Raw genomic sequence first — 17,201 nt, forward strand, 5'->3', positions numbered from 1 at the left:
AAGTAATAAAGTGGTCCGAAGACCGATATCGTTCCACGAGGATTGACGTTAAGAATGTAAACTAACTATTGTGAATATCATATCTTAACTTTATCTAAGCGATCAAATTTGGATGTGATGAACTCAAAGAAAAGCTAAAATAAAGGAAAACTAAATCAAAAGGAAAGATGGTAGTAATTAATAACACGTGCTGAAATTAAAACGGAAAATCAATATAATGAAAATGCTAGGTCTTGACTTCACTCTATTGCGATTATGTTTCTCCGTAGTAATGTGCCTAATCTAACTCAACATTCTCAAGAACCTAGAGTGTTGTGTATCCTTATACCATCTCTCGAGTGCCGCATAAAGAATGTGTAGGTGATATCAAGCCTATATCTCTATATAACTATTCATCCCTACCTTCACTAAGTTCCACTTTAGAAACAATTCCTGGAATTCCACTTCTCAATTTCACAACCTAAAATTGTTTCGGTTACCTAGGCAATGTTTATCTCGATCTCACACCAACCTAAGTTGTTATATCCGTTTCTTGATTGCTTGAACGTTCCCCTCTCGAGTATTAATCCTCACAATAAAAATTTGCCCAATTCAAAATCTCATAAAGCATAGCAATATGTAAATCATAGATTTAGCAGCAATAATTCAAAATAGAACACGAAAGAAATGAAGAGCTTTAATTAAATGCACATTAAAACGTTGAAACAATAATCACAAATAGAGATTCATCTAAACCCTAACAAATAAGAAAATTAGTCACACATCATGTGGCTCACAGTCTCAAAACAATATTCAAAATCTAGAGAAATACAAGAAGAAAGAGAAGAAAGAACGCTTGGAATTCTTGAAGAATTGCTCCAATCTCCAATCCTCTCCGATTCAGTTTTTTCTCTTTTTGAAAACCCTTTTTCCCTTCTCTTCTGCAATTTTTAGTCTCCCCTTTTATATCCCACGTTCTGCACGCCTCCCAAGAAGCCAATCACTTTTCATAAAAATCTCTTCTCCCCTCTAGGGCAAAAACGCGTGTTTTAATAAAATCGGGAGGTGACATATCACCTCAAAACAGGCAACATATCGCATCTCTCGCTGTTATCTGTGGCAGGCAACAGATCAGGCGACATATCTCCTAGAAGTGGCGACATATCGCCTGGATGTGGCGACATATCGCCTGTAAGGAAGCGACATGTCGCAGCTCTCGCTCTTTCTTCGTCGATTTTTGCTCCTTTTTAAGCCGCATCGCCATCTGAAGGTGATGTATCGCCTCATTCTCTGTCTTTTTGATCCAAGATGCCTTAAAACTCAGCGATTTCATCCATTACTGCACACTTAAGGGAAAATCATCAAATCCACATAAAACCTTGAGGAAAAACACACCGAAACTAGCTAAAGGAGTAACGAATGAGTGCATAAATTACGCACTCATCACACCCCCAAACTTGAACGGTTGCTTGTCCTCAAGCAGAGAGACCTAAAACAAAACACAAAATGGGAAAAAGAAAAATGAACACAAAATGACACAACCTAGAATGACAAACTAAAAACAAAACAAAAGAAATAGAAATGAACCGACTAAGAGTGTAAACATAGAGCTCAGACATAAAATCTCAAGTTGCCAAACACCTCTGTACCCACTCAACATGTGAATCTGAAAAATGACTAGAATTTCAACCCACCAATACTCAACTTCTGACACTGTTATCTCCGTGTAAGTGTGTGCAAATCATCTCTACAAGACCTAAACACAAATGTGACTCTGTGTATCAAGACAAATCGCAAGATAAACAATAAAACAGAACGACCATAGGCTCACCCGTCTGACTCATCTCCACTAATGTAGGTCAAATGCCATGGAGATCAAGAGGACTTTACTCGGCTTGTAACCTTAGGCTGGGGTGAAGGATAAATGAGAATCGGAGAAAGAAAATCAGACTCACCCTAGACAAGCACGGTGGCAATAATAGACTCCTCCGTTCACCGAACCAAAACCAATGCCCTTTATTTCTAGATTCACCTCTTCACCTTCGAATGTAACGTCCATAAACACTATCCCCCACTATGATCGATCCCCAAACATGAATACTTTTTTTTTTTGTTTTTTTTTTTTTTGGAACACAAAGTCAAATTCGCATTTGGAATAGCAAGGGATGAATATAAAGGTTCAAGGACGGTATCAGAAAACTCCTCACTTAACGACTCTCGCTGGCCAGGCATTCGACGCTCGGTGAAAGGGTCACGTGTGATGCCAAGGTGAGTGGGTAAAGGTAATGTTTGATATATTGCAAGGCTCAGGTTCTCATGCGGTAAAACAAATGAATCTAATTTTTTTCTTTTTTTTCTCTTTTTTTTTTTTGGCTCAAATAGGGACTCTATGGATAACATGTTGCTAAGGTTAGCTTTTTGGCTCAAACGGTCCAAAGAGGGCCTCTATCCTATCAACACAACAAAGACCTAGGATTTCGCCTCGACAAGTCCTTCGGGTAAGTTCTAGCATTCTCATTGCGATAAAAGGTCTCAAAATTGCACACAATGCCACACAGCGTTTAAGAAAAAGCAGAAAGACAAGTGCTTAGAAATAGAGATAACAACATCAAAAGCAAGCATGATAGATCAAGCACACAGTCAAAGGTATAGAGACACATATCGAATGGAAGAAGAGGCCTTAGCATGAAGTCATCATTGAAGCCCAAAGTCATATGTAATACAACACTCAGTTCAGTACAAATATCAAAATAAATTGAAACCTAACTACCCTAAAAAAAAAAATAAACATCAACAAATAAGGAAAAGGTTAGAAAAACAATACCTCCCAGCCGGTCTAATTGTTTCTGGCCATACCTCCTCCAGCATCATCAATTCCACCATCGTGTTCGCCATCTGAGGTTCCCAGAGACTGATATGGCTGGGGGAGAGGAAAAAAAACGTCGGGGAAGGGCGGATAGTTGGTGAAGCCAGAATTTTGAGGCCATGCTCCAAAATAATCTGCTGCATAATGTGCCAAGCATTGTTGACGCTCCTGTACGTCCGTGACGCGGCGAAGGATATGTTGTTGCTCAAGCTGAAGATTGGACATCTGAATACCTTGTTGAACAAGTAACTCGCCGATATCGTTGAGGCTGTAACTGGTGCCTTCTGTACCCGTAGAGGAAGATACCATAGGGCGTGAGCGTCGAGCCATTGTTCGCGCCTCCATACGCTCACGTACTCTAGACTCATAGGCGACCCGATCAAAGTCACTTCTGGGAGAGGAAGACGCTGTCTGGGGCACACAGGTGGTGGTGGAGGATTGGCCGGATCCTCGATAATGAAACCCAGCCCCGTAGGATTAGGTTGACCCCCGGACCATTAAGTGATGCGTGTGACATTACGATGGTCAAGGGTACCACATTGTAAACAAGGCTCGTCCTCCGAAATTGGAACACCAGCCACAAGGCATAACCCAGTGATGAGACTTGCATGCCCATGTCCACCGTTCGTGGTTCCACGGGCAATGTGCAAGATACTGTCTTTAATGAGTCTGCCCACATTGATGGATTTCCCGGCACAGATGCAGTAGAGGAGTACTACCCGATCTCTCAGAATTTCAGAATGCTGAGTGGAAGGCATCAAGGTAGACATGACGAATAAGTTCCACATCTTCGCATAGATACTAAGGCACGAACTGGGAAGATGTCGGGGAGACTCTGGATTGTTGGTTGAATAAACCCAATCAGACCCAGGAGCGGCAAGTTCACGCAAAATCTGTTGATAGTCCGGCCCTTCCTCAAGTAATCGATAGTACTCGTCATCAGTGATGTTCGGTAGGTCGAAAAAAGAATTGATCATCTCGGTAGTGAAAGACACTGAAACCCCACGAACCTTGCCTTGTTGGTTATCCCTTTCTACGTGGGCGTTGGCGTAGAATTCTCGGACCACACTAATGTTTCCAGTGGCAGGAACCTGACATAGTTGTTGCCACCCCCTCTGGTTGATCATCCGAAGTAACTGCCCATCCCCCTCATCCGGTTGAAAAACCGACTCCATGATAATCATCTTGTTCTTGTCATTCCATAATTTGTACTTCTTCGCTGCCTCATTGTTGACAAAGGAGTGTTTAACCGTAAATGACGAAGTCGACGCGGAGGCGGTGATTTTCTTTTTCTTCCCCGGGGCCATATCAATATCACTGAGACCAAGAATAACAATGACACCCGTGGCACCGAGAATGACCAAACTATTCACAAAATTCTCCCCCAAACTTGAGTCGAATCACCGGCGACTACCACACTTTTCCCTTTTTTTTTTACTACACCCAGCGTCTCCCCCAAACAAGCATTCCCACGTTGAAAAACATAAAATCCCATACATAACAGTCTTTGAAGCATTTTATCGAACACGTAAGGTGCATAAACTGAAATTTACAAGCCTAATTCTCAAAGTTCATCAACATTCCCCAACAATACCACCATGCATCAAGAAGAATCTTACCTTGGTCAAAATTTGTTGGAGCCCTAGAACCCTTGGAACGTGGTGGAAAATGCTTCCAATTTTGTTGCAGAAATTTTGGTGTTATTTCCACGATGGCTGGCGTGTGTTACAATGGTGGCCGGATTTTTGGTCGGAAGATGGGAGGGGTGGTGGTGGTTGGAGAGAGATGAGTGATGGAGATGGTTGGTTAGAGATGAGGGAGAGTGATGGAGGATGAGAGATGAGGAAGGGAAATGGAGAGAGAGAGAAGAAGGACGGAAGAAGGGAGTTTTGAAAATGGGGTGTTCGAATTACCCCTTATTCAAGGTTTTTTTTTTTTTTTTTTTTCAAAATCCATCAGGCGATATGTTGCCTGATTTCAGGCGATGTATCGCCTCTCGCTCTGTCCCAATCTCTCTTTTTTTTCTTTAGGCGATATGTCGCCTGATTTCAGGCGACGTATCGCCTCTCGTTCTGTCTCCCTTTCTTATTTTGCTTCTTCAAAATTTTTTTTTTTCGAACAATGAACTCCATTTGACACATAATGAAAGAAAACTCATATGTGGGTTGCCTCCCAGGAAGCGCTACGTTTAAAGTCCTTAGCTAGACATAGTACCTCATGTTTCAAATGTCCTCGATGAGCTGGAGACTCACAATCTTTTCCACCTCACCTTCAAAATAGTGTTTAAGGCGTTGTCCGTTCACTTTGAAGGCAGGTTCATCTCCTCTTTGTATCTCAACAGCGCCGAATGGAAAGACTTTTGTAACCGTGAATGGACCGGACCATCGAGATTTCAGCTTTCCGGGAAAAAGTTTAAGGCGAGAGTTGAATAGAAGTACCTTCTCTCCCGGAATGAAGTTGCGGCGGAGGATCCTCTTGTCATGCCAGTGCTTCGTGCGCTCCTTGTAAATCCTCGCATTCTCATACGCCTCATTACGAATCTCCTCCAATTCATTGAGTTGAAGAAGTCTATTCTCTCCCGAGGCCTTCAAATCAAAGTTGAGCTTCTTAATGGCCCAATGCGCCCGGTGTTCAAGCTCAAATGGTAGATGACACGCCTTCCCAAACACCAACCTGTACGGAGACATGCCAATAGGTGTCTTGAACGCCGTCCTATATGCCCATAGAGCGTCGTCAAGCTCGTTTGACCAATCCTTCCGATTTGAATTTCCGCTTGGCCATTGGATTGAGGATGGTAAGAAAGGGCCATCTTGTGCCGGACTCCATACTTAGCCATGAGCGCATCAAACACCTTGTTGGCGAAGTGAGTGCCCTAATCACTAAGTATAGCTCTAGGTGTGCCAAAACGTGAGAAAATGTTCTTTTGAATAAACTTGACAACCACCCGAGCATCATTTGTGGGAGTTGCAATAGCTTCAACCCATTTAGTTACGTAGTCAACTGCCAAAAGGATATAGAGATTACCAAATGAAGGCGGGAATGGTCCCATGAAGTCGATCCCCCACACGTCAAATATCTCAACCTCCAATATATTGGTGAGGGGTAGCTCATGTCACCTCGAAATGTTGCCTACACGTTGGCACCGGTCACAATTCTTAACAAATTCATGACAATCCCGATGCAGAGTAGGCCAATAGAACCCGCTCTCAAGAACCTTAGCGGCAGTCCGTGCAACTCCAAAATGCCCACCGACGGGAGATGAATGGCAATGAAACAAGATATCCAGGGTTTCCTTCTTCGGCACACACCTCCGAATGACTTGATCGGTGCATCGCTTAAAAGGAATGGAGTCATCCCAAATGTAGTGCTTCACATCATGCATGAACTTCTTCTTTTGTTGAGAGGTTAAACCCGGTGGCAAAGCTTTACATGCAAGATAATTGACAAGATCAGCATACCACAGGAGCTTTACCTCAATTGCAAATAATTGCTCATCTAGGAACGACTCTAGAATGGACGAAGCTCCTTGTTCTTCAACAACCCCTTCAAGGCGAGATAGATGGTCGGCTACTACATTTTCAACACCTCGCTTGTTCCGGATCTCTAAATCGAACTATTGTAGCAATAAGACCCATCTAATCAATCGGGGTTTTGCATCTTTCTTCTCGAACAGGTACTGGATGGCCGCATGATCCGTAAATACAATAACGTTGGACCCAATGATGTAAGGCCGGAACTTGTCGCATGAGTATACCACTGCCAACATCTCCTTCTCGGTTGTTGTGTAATTCTCTTGGGCCTCATTGAAAGTACGGCTTGAATAGTAGATTGCTCAGAAAACTTTTTCCGTCCATTGGCCAAGTATGGCTCCAATAGCATAGTCACTAGCATCGCACATGATCTCGAAGGGTTCACTCCAATCAGGGACGATGAGGATGGGAGCCGCTATGAGCTTTTTCTTAAGCAAATTGAAGGCTGTGAGGCAAGAGTCATAAAAAAGAAATGCCACGTCCTTTTCCAATAAGTTACAAAGTGGCTTGGCTATCTTAGAGAAATCTTTAATGAATCGCCGGTAGAATCCCGCATGGCTGAGAAAACTTCGAATTCCTTTCACATTTGTTGGTGGTGGGAGATTCTCAATTGTGGAAATTTTGGCTCGATCCACCTCCAAACCTAGTGACGAAACTCGGTGACCAAGGACGACCCCCTCCTTCACCATGAAGTGGCACTTCTCCCAATTAAGCACAAGGTTTGTCTCTACACATCTTTGAAGCACAAACCTAAGATTGTGCAAACAAGAATTAAAAGATGAACCAAAGACTGAGAAGTCGTCCATAAATACCTCCATAATATTCTCCACCATGTCAGCAAAGATGGCCATCATGCATCATTGGAAGGTAGCAGGCGTATTGCATAAACCGAAAGGCATCCGGCGGAAGGTAAATGTACCATATGGACAAGTGAATGTGGTCTTCTCCTGGTCCTCCGGGGCAATGGCAATTTGGTTATAACCCAAATAGCCATCAAGGAAGCAATAGTACTCGTGCCTCGCCAATTGATCTAGCATTTGATCAATAAAGGGCAATGGAAAATGGTCTTTCCGGGTGGCCTTGTTTAGCTTCCTATAATCAATACACACTCGCCACCCCGTTACCGTGCGAGTTGGAATGAGCTCATTTTTCTCATTTTTAACTACCGTCATGCCACCCTTCTTTGGCACCACTTGCACCGGACTAACCCATGAACTATCAGAAATGGCATATATAATACCGGCATTTAACAGCTTCAGAACCTCCGCTCTCACAACCTCCTTCATTACGGGATTAAGTCTCCGTTGGTGTTCAATAGAAGGCTTGTAGGAGTGTCCTCCATGAGAATCTTGTGCATACAAATGGCCGGACTAATACCCTTAATGTCAGAAATTGACCAAGCAAAAGCGGATGAGTACCTTTTTAGCATGTTGATCAACTTCCGCTCGTCCTCCTCGCTCAAAGATGCCGATATTATGACCAGCTTAGTAGAGTCATCTCCCAAGAATACGTAGCGAAGATGGTCGGGTAATTGCTTCAAAACTAGCCCGTCACTAGTGGTGGTTTTCAATTCCAAGCCTTTATAAAGTGTGGGCACCTTAAGGACATCCTTTTCCATCGGATTAACCTTCTCCTCCGGTAGTGCCTCTAGAGCATAAACACTATCAATCAAGTCTACTTCACATGCACCGAACTTCACCCCGAGATCCCCTTTAGAGAGCGATGTTGTTAGACATCTCTCCAAATGGTCCTTATAAATAATGGTTTGAAAGAAGTCCTTTAAGCACGGGGCCACCACATCCACCCGGTTACAACTTGGTCGCTCTTCCAAAAATTTCATGGCGTTACTAATGTTGGACTTTACCTCTTCACCATTCACCCGGAGTGTTAAGTTACCATCATGGACATCAATCAAAGCCTTCCCGGTAGCAAGAAAAGGTCGGCCCAGAATAATAGGTATTTCCTGGTCTTCCTCCATGTCTAACACCACAAAGTCAACTGGAAAAATGAATTTATCAATTTTAACCAAGACATCCTCGATAATACCTTTAGGGTAGGTGAGAGAGCGGTCCGCCAATTGTAATGAGATGGTGGTAGGTGTGATCTCTCCAAGTTCCAGCTTCCGGAAGATAGAGAGAGGCATGAGATTGATGCTAGCCCCGAGATCACACAAGGCCTTCTCAATGTGAAGTTCTCCAATGATGCATGGGATGGTAAAACTACCCGGATCCTTCAACTTGTCCGGTAGTTGTCTCTTTATGATAGCGCTACACTCTTCCGTAAGCTTCACCGTTTCATAGTCCTCGAGTTTACGCTTCTTGGACATAACTTCCTTCATGAATTTGGCATAGTTTGGCATTTGCTCTAGAGCGTCCACGAAGGGGATGTTGATATGGATCCTCTTGAAGATATTGAGAAATTTCTCAAATTGCTTGTCAAGTGCCTTCTTCTAGAACCGTTGAGGGAATGGCAATGGGGGAGTGATACGAGGTGGGTTATCCAGAAAAGTGATCGAACCCGGTCTAACCACTGGTGCTTCCTTCTTTGCCTTCAGATTTTCCTCCTTTGACTTGCCCTTACCATCATCGTCGCTCTTGATAGGCTCCTCATTAACCATGGCGTTTTGAACACTCGGGCTTTTAAGCTCTTTACCACTCCTCAATGTGATGGCCTTGCACTCCCTTGGGTTCTTCTCGGTGTCGCTTGGGAAGGACCTTGATGATTGCCCTTTTATAGCATTAGCCAAATGGCCAACTTGTGTTTCTAATGCCTTCATAGTGCCTCCCAAATTGGTACAGTGAGTTTCAATGTTGTTGAGACAAGCGTCATGTTGATCAAGACGAGCTTTAGAGTCCACAATATACGTCTTCAAAAGCTCTTCAAGTGATGAGGAAGGCTTTTCCATTGTCGGTTTACTCGACTCCAGAGTTGGTTGTAAAACATTCCGGTTGTTGGCATAAGAGAAATTCTCATGGTTTCTGAGCCCGGGATGATAGTATGTCGGTAAGTTATTGTTAGGCCTAAAATTGTAGCTACGGTTGACGAAGCGACATTGCTCATCATATGAATCACTTGAGCTCGAAGCTTGTGCCATCTTTACAGCTTCTTGATTACCATTGGCATTGGCTGCGGTAAGTCCCTGGATTTGATTAGTCAAGAGCACCATTTGAGCCATGAGATACGTTGTTTGATCCACATCATAAATTCATGCTGCTCTCTTCACAGTGGACCGCTCATTTTGCCATTGATAACTATTCATTGCCATGTCCTCAAAGAGATTGAGTATATCCCCGGGTGTCTTTGACAAGATGGTTCCACCAGCTGCTGCATCAATATAAGCCTTAGTTTGCCCAGTAAGCCCATTGTAAAACAGTTGCACTTGGAACCAATCCTCAATGCCATGTTGAGGACACTTGCGGAGCATCTCTTTAAACCGTTCCCACGCTTCATATAATTGTTCATACTCAAACTGCCGAGTAATCTCAGCCCTCAGTTGAGACGTCTTGGAGGGCAGAAAGAATTTGATGAGGAACTTTTGGGCCATGTCCTCCCTTGCGGCTACACTCCCTGATGGTAAAGATTGAAGCCATGATCTAGCCCGGTCTCGCAAGGAGAATGGGAAGAGTTTCAAACGGATGATCTCGGCACTCACTCCATTAATCTTTACTATGTCACAAATCTCCAGAAAAGTGGCCAAGTGGATATTGGGATCCTCGTGCGGCAAGCCTCCATATTGGTTCTGCTGGACCATGTTGATGAAGGCCGGCTTGAGCTCGAAGTTGTTGGCATTGACTTGTTGACGTTGGACGCCCGAATAATTCTCGTTCACTACAGGCTTGAAATAATCTCACAACGTCCGTTGCTGGTCTGCTTGGTTTTGTTCCTTGGCCATGTTCTTAGCCCTAGCTCATCGTTCTCTCCTTAATGCTCGAACAGTTCATTCAATTTTTGAATCCAAAGGCAAGAGTTCCGAGCCACGTGCTTTTTGCATGCACCTACGAACACAACAAAAGAAAAATAGATAAATATATACGAATAAAAAAAACTTAGATTAAAACAAGATATTTCTTCACTATAGTAGTCTAATTCTTAGCCATTTCATCCCTGGCAACGGTGCCAAAAACTTGTTGCAAATAATTTGACTATGCTTGCAAGTGCACAAGTCGTACAAGTAATAAAGTGGTCCGAAGACCGATATCGTCCCACGAGGATTGACGTTAAGAATGTAAACTAACTATTGTGAATATCATATCTTAACTTTATCTAAGCGATCAAATTTGGATGTGATGAACTCAAAGAAAAACTAAAATAAAGGAAAACTAAATCAAAAGGAAAGATGGTAGTAATTAATAACACGTACTGAAATTAGAACGGAAAATCAATATGATAAAAATGCTAGGGTCTTGACTTCACTCTATTGCGATTATGTTTCTCCGTAGTAATGTGCCTAACCTAACTCAACGTTCTCAAGAACCTAGAGTGTTGTGTATCCTTATACCCTCTCTTGAGTGCCGCATAAAGAATGTGTAGGTGATATCAAGCCTATATCTCTATACAACTATTCATCCCTAAGTCATTAAGTTCCACTCTAGAAACGATTCCTGGAATTCCACTTCTCAATTTCACAACCTAAAATTGTTTCGGTTACCTAGGCAATGTTTATCTCTCGATCTCACACCAACCTAAGTTGTTCTATCCGTTTCTTGATTGCTTGAACGTTCCCCTCTCGAGTATTAATCCTCATAATAAAAATCTGCCCAATTCAAAATCTCATAAAGCATAGCAATATGTAAATCATAGATTTAGCAGCAATAATTCAAAATAGAACACGAAAGAAACGAAGAGCTTTAATTAAATGCACATTAAAACGTCGAAACAATAATCACAAATAGAGATTCATCTAAACCCTAACAAATAAGAAAATTAGCCACACATCATGTGGCTCACAGTCTCAAAACAATATTCAAAATCTAGAGAAATACAAGAAGAAAGAGAAGAAAGAACGCTTGGAATTCTTGAAGAACTGCTCCAATCTCCAATCCTCTCCGATTCAGTTTTTTCTCTTTTTGAAAACCCTTTCTCCCCTCTCTTCTGCAGTTTTTAGTCTCCCCTTTTATATCCCACGTTCTGCATGTCTCCCAAGAAGCCAATCACTTTTCATAAAAATCTCCTCTCCCCTCTAGGGCAAAAACGCGTGTTTTTAATAAAATCGGGAGGTGACATATCGCCTCGAAACAGGCAACATATCGCATTTCTCACTGTTATCTGTGGCAGGCGGCAGATCAGGCGACATATCGCCTAGAAGTGGTGACATATCACCTGGATGTGGCGACATATCACCTGTAAGGAAGCGACATGTCGCAGCTCTCGCTGTCTCTTCGTCGATTTTTGCTCCTTTTTAAGCCGCATCGCCATCTGAAGGCAACGTATCGCCTCATTCTCTATCTTTTTGATCCAAGTTGCCTCAAAACTCAGCGATTTCATCCATTACTGCACACTTAAGGGAAAATCATCAAATTCACATAAAACCTTGAGGAAAAACACACCGAAACTAGCTAAAGGAGTAACGAATGAGTGCATAAATTACGCACTCATCAGGTCTCTACTACGCTCGCTTAGAAAATAATTTTCCACTGTAGATTAATGTAATATAGAATACTAGTATGTATATTCAGTTCTAAGAAGAAGATATTACAACCATTGTCTTAGTAAAGAACAACGGACTGTAATAAGTTAAGACAAGTTTTCAGGAACTAGTTTGATATCCGAATCCTTAAAGTAATAGCAAGATATGTTATTAGTGTAACAACATAACACGTTAAGAACCCGAAGGTTAAAGTAAAGAAAAAAAAAATTACCCGCATATGAACGTAAATCAAAGAGACAATAGTCTAACAACAAATAATGGATTAGACTATAACTTAGCCTATTAGTAGTAGTATAAGGAATGGCAACCGCTCCGCGAGGGCGCGGGTCGTCACACAAGCGCCGAGACTGGTACAACCACCTCCGCCGCAACAGTATAGGCCAGCGACCCAACGGCCTAATGTTGGTGATAGAGGGAAAGGGAAAGTACAGGGGCAAGCTTATGCCCTGGCAGGAGGCAGTTCAGGAGGTCAGACCAGCCACGCGGTGGTTGAGGGTATGATTCTAATCTATCATTCATTTACTCACGTGTTGTTTGATACAGGTGTCACACACTCTTTTGTATCAAGTTCGTTTGTTCAGAATTTGAAACTGAAATCTGAGAATTTAGAAGTCTCGATGACTTTGAACTCCCCACTGGGATGTGTGGAGGTGTTGAGTGTGTGTAGATCGTGTGAAATCACGATTGGGAGTGAGCGAATGAGAGCTGACTTAATTATCCTTCTGATGAGTCTGTTTGACGTGGTCGTCGGAATGGATTGGTTGTCAGAATACGGTGCAATTGTTGATTGTTACTGTAGGAGAGTGACTTTGATGACTAAGTCTGGAACAGTGATTTCTTATCAGGCAAATACGAACCCAGTCCTGGGAGAATGACTGTTGAAGTACAGTGTTGGGGGACGGAGGAACCTAGCTTATTTTTCTTCCCTTCTTGCTTTGGAAGGTGAACCTGAGGTAGTTGGAGATAGTGCGGGAATCCCTGTAGTGGATGAGTTCACAAATGTATTTCTTGAGGATCTACCGGGGTTGCCGCCAGATCGAGAGATTAAATTCTGCATTGATTTGGTTCTGGGAATGGCACCTATTTCCATTCCTCCATACCGGATGGCTCCGGCGGAGATGAGAGAATTAAGGAAGCATCTTGAGGAGCTAGCAGAGAAAAAATATATCCGGAATAGTACTTCACCTTGGGGTGCCCCGGCGCTATTTGTGAAAAAGTACGATGGATCTCTCCGGTTGTGCATTAACTGCCATCAATTGAATAGGGTAACTGTGAAGAACAAATACCCACTGCCGATGATCGATGAATTATTCGATCAGTTGGGCGGATCACAGTTTTACTCCAAGATTGACTTGAGATCTGGGTACCACTAATTGAAAATCAAAGAGGAGGACATTCCGAATACTGCTTTTAGAACTCGGTATGGGCACTTCGAGTTTCTTGTAATGCCTTTTGGGCTGACGAATGCCCCAGCGGCATTCATGGACTTGAAGAACCGTGTTTTCCAGCCGTATTTGGACCGGTTCGTAATTGTCTTCATTGACGACATACTAGTTTACTCGAAGACTTAGGGAGAACATGAGCAGCACCTAAGAATTGTTCTTCAAACTCTTCATGAACACCAGTTGTATGCTAAGAAGGAGAAATGTGACTTCTGGCTGACAGAAGTGAAGTTCCTTGGGCATGTAATTTTAGGACAAGGAATCTCTATCAATCCTTCTAAGATCGAGACTATGCTACAGTGGGAAAGGCCGCAGAATGTAGCGGAGATTCGCAGTTTCCTCATACTTGCAGGGTACTATCGGCGTTTCGTGAAAGACTTCTCGAGTATTGCTACACCGATGACTCGGTTGACCACGAAAGAAGTCAGATTCAGTGAGACGCCGAATGTGAAAATGCTTTTCAGGAATTGAAGGTCAGACTGACAAGTGCACCTGTCTTGACTATTCCTAATAGTGAAGAACAATATGAGGTGTATTCTGACGCCTCGGGGAGTGGGCTTGGCTGTGACTTAATGCAAGGGGGACGCGTGGTAGTGTACGCATCTCGCCAATTAAGACCACATGAACGGAATTACCCCCACTCATGATTTGGAGCTAGCAGCGGTAATATTTACTCTGAAGATATGGAGATGCTATCTCTATGGAGCAAAGTTTCAGGTCCTTTCTGACCATAAAAGTCTAAAGTACTTGTTTACTCAGAAAGACATGAATCTCAGGCAAAGGAGATGGGTGGAGTATATGGAAGATTATGACTTCACTCTGCAATATCATCTTGGAAAAGCTAGTGTGGTGGCTGATGTCCTTAGCAGGAAGACGACGGGGACTCTGGCGTCATTAGCTTTGGAAGATTGGAAAATGACTGAAGTGGTGAGTAAGTATAATCTTCAGTTCTACAAAGATTATAACCAGGCTATGGTGTATAATCTGGGCTCTACACCAAATATTGTGAACGGGTTAAGCAGAATCAATTACAGGATCCACACCTCCAAGGAATCTGGATTCGAATCCAGAATGGAGAGCAACTCGAGGATTGGAGAATCCGAGAGGGTGAAGTCTTGTATTTCCGCAACCACCTTACTGTTCCTAAGGCGGATGAGGTAAAGAAGACGATTCTGTGAGAGGCTCACAAATCAAAGTTTGCTATACATCCGGGAAGTACAAAGATGTACCAAGACCTGAAAAGACAGTACTGGTGGAGAGGCATGAAAAGAGACGTTCGTGAGTATGTGTTGGAATGTGTGACTTGCCTCCGGGTTAAAGCTGAGCATCAGAAACCAGCGGGGGAGTTGCAACCTCTTCCTATCCCTGGATGGAAATAGGAGCACATCACTATGGATTTTCTGATGGGGCTACCGAGAACCGAGCTGAAGCACGATGCCATTTGGGTGGTGGTGGACAGGTTGACGAAGTCCGCGCATTTCATACCATTTCATGCGACGTATTTTCAGAAGATTCTGTCATAATTGTACCTGGAGACATTGTGAGACTACACGGAGTGCCACTGTCTATCACGTCAGATCGCGACACGCGTTTTAATGCACGATATTAGAGGAGTTTCCAGGAAGCCATGAGAACGGACTTGAACTTTAGCACCGCATTTCATCCTCAGACTAATGGGCAATCTGAAAGAGTAATTCAGATTCTGGAGGATATGCTTCGTGCTTGTATTCTGGAATTTGGTGGAAACTGGAAGAAATATCTGCATCTTGCCGAGTTTACGTACAACAACAACTATCAGGCCAGTATCGGTATGGCACCGTTTGAGGCTCTCTATGGTCATCCTTATAGGTCACCTATTTGTTGGTTGGAACCAGAGGATCGACTGAGTACTGGACCGGAGGTCATTCAAGAGAACAATGAGAAGATAGTCGTGATTCAGGAACGACTGTTGACAGCTCAAAGTCGTCAGAAAAGCTATGCTGATAGAAGGCGTAGGCCTTTGGAATTCCAGGAAGGCGACTTTATCTTGCTGAGGGTTTCCCCATGCAAGGGAGTGGTTCGGTTTGGTGTGAAAGGAAACTTGCACCAAGGTATGTGGGACCATTCCCGATCGTGCAACGAGTCGGAGTGGTGGCTTATCGGTTGGCTTTACCACCTGAATTATCTCACGTGCATGACGTGTTTCATGTCTCCACGCTTCGGAAATATCACCCTGAGTCGGAAGCTGTGGTACAGTGGTTTGACGTCCCGATACAGTATGACGCGTCATACGAGGAGGCACCAGTTCAGATTCTTAACTGGAAAATAAAGAGTCTGCGTCATCGTGAGATCCCATTAGTGAAAGTATTATGGTAGCACCATGGAGTTGAGGAAGCGACATGGGAGCTTGAAATAGTGATGCAAGAGCAGTATCCGCATCTGTTTGTGCTTTGAGGTAGGACTTAATTTCAGGGACGAAATTGCCTAAGGGGGGGGGGGGTGGAGCTGTAACTCCCTGAAGAATTAAAAGAGATTAATTAAGGTAATTGAGATTATTAGTGTGCTTAATCTGATTTAATTAATTGAGTTTTGATTAATAAATGTTTCTGACGTGTAATTTAAATAGTTCCAAGGTATTTAAATTATTCTCAGTATTTATATTTTTCCCAGGAGTGTGTATGGGCACATTCCTAGACTGTTGTTTTAAGAATATTGTACACATGTCCTTTTCTTTTTATTTTTCCTTTTCTTTTTCCTTTTCTCTTTCTTTCCTTTTCTCTTTCCTTTCCCGTGCTCTCTCTCTCTCTCTCTCTCTCTCTCACTCACTCTCTCGTTCTCTCCCACTCACTCTCTCTCCCTCATTTTTGTCTCAAATCAAACCGGATTCAAACCAATGAAAGATTTAAGGAAGTTTTCAATGTCAAGAGAAGGATTCGAGGTAAGATTACTAAAAGGACCTCTCTTGAATCTCAAGTTTTCAAATTTTAAAAACTTATTTTTGGTTCGAAACTAATCTTTACGGATTTTGAGTAAAACCTTGGTAGAAATTGGAGATCTTGGGTTCTTTGGACTTGATTTAGTACCTAAAACCCGGATCTATTAGTTTTCCTTTGAAATATTTCGATTTGGGACTGAGATTACAGGTTTTGGATTGGTTTCTGCGAGCTTCTCTCGCGCAGCTGATTCCACCGGTCGACCGGATCACATGGTAACCGGTCGACCAGTGCGGTCGACCGGATTACATTGGCCTGACCGGTCGACCGGAGTCCACACCACCGGTTGACCGGTGGTAATGAACTGTTATGTCACCGGTCGACCGGTTGACACGAGGTTTGACCCTGTTTGGCCTGAAATTGCTCTTTTGACCATTATTTTCGGGGAGAACCCAAATTAGCTTTGTTTGGGGACTTGAGATAAATGGATTAGCATCTTTAATCCTTTATTTGAGATTGAAAACCTTGGAATGATAATTTGAAACATGAAAATGGATTAGGGCACACTAATTGGAAATCTTGGTACATAATTGAGATTGGATTGCTTTAGGAATGAGAATTAATCCTAAGGTGTTATCTGGCATCAATGATCACTGAGGATTCAGACTGAAGGGGCTTGAGGAAGCGGAAGCCGGAAAAGGCAACGCTAGTCCCAGGTTTGATAGTGTGAGGTAGGATTTCTATCCCTTTTCCTTGTGAGCCTGATTTTTAAAAGAATTTTGACCTTGGAAATGTTTTAAAGAAAGGGGTTAGTTTGCCAAAGAA

General features: G+C 42.9%; 2 protein-coding genes across 2 annotated transcripts; both read right to left on the reverse strand.

Annotated features, from left to right (window-relative positions):
• Positions 1-5,067: 5,067 nt before the first annotated feature.
• Positions 5,068-5,894, reverse strand: LOC112093457. The gene is made up of 2 exons (XM_024171937.1): positions 5,779-5,894; positions 5,068-5,617 (listed from the first exon to the last, which is right to left on the reverse strand). Exons 1-2 carry the CDS (start codon positions 5,892-5,894, stop codon positions 5,068-5,070), a joined length of 666 nt encoding a protein of 221 aa, XP_024027705.1.
• A 1,766-nt stretch (positions 5,895-7,660) lies between these two features.
• LOC112093458 lies at positions 7,661-8,734 on the reverse strand. Its single transcript, XM_024171938.1, has one exon. It carries the CDS (start codon positions 8,732-8,734, stop codon positions 7,661-7,663), a length of 1,074 nt encoding a protein of 357 aa, XP_024027706.1.
• Positions 8,735-17,201: the final 8,467 nt, after the last annotated feature.

This window comes from Morus notabilis, unplaced genomic scaffold, assembly GCF_000414095.1.
Source record: "Morus notabilis unplaced genomic scaffold, ASM41409v2 Scaffold902, whole genome shotgun sequence".
NCBI classification, from domain to species: Eukaryota; Viridiplantae; Streptophyta; class Magnoliopsida; order Rosales; family Moraceae; genus Morus; species Morus notabilis.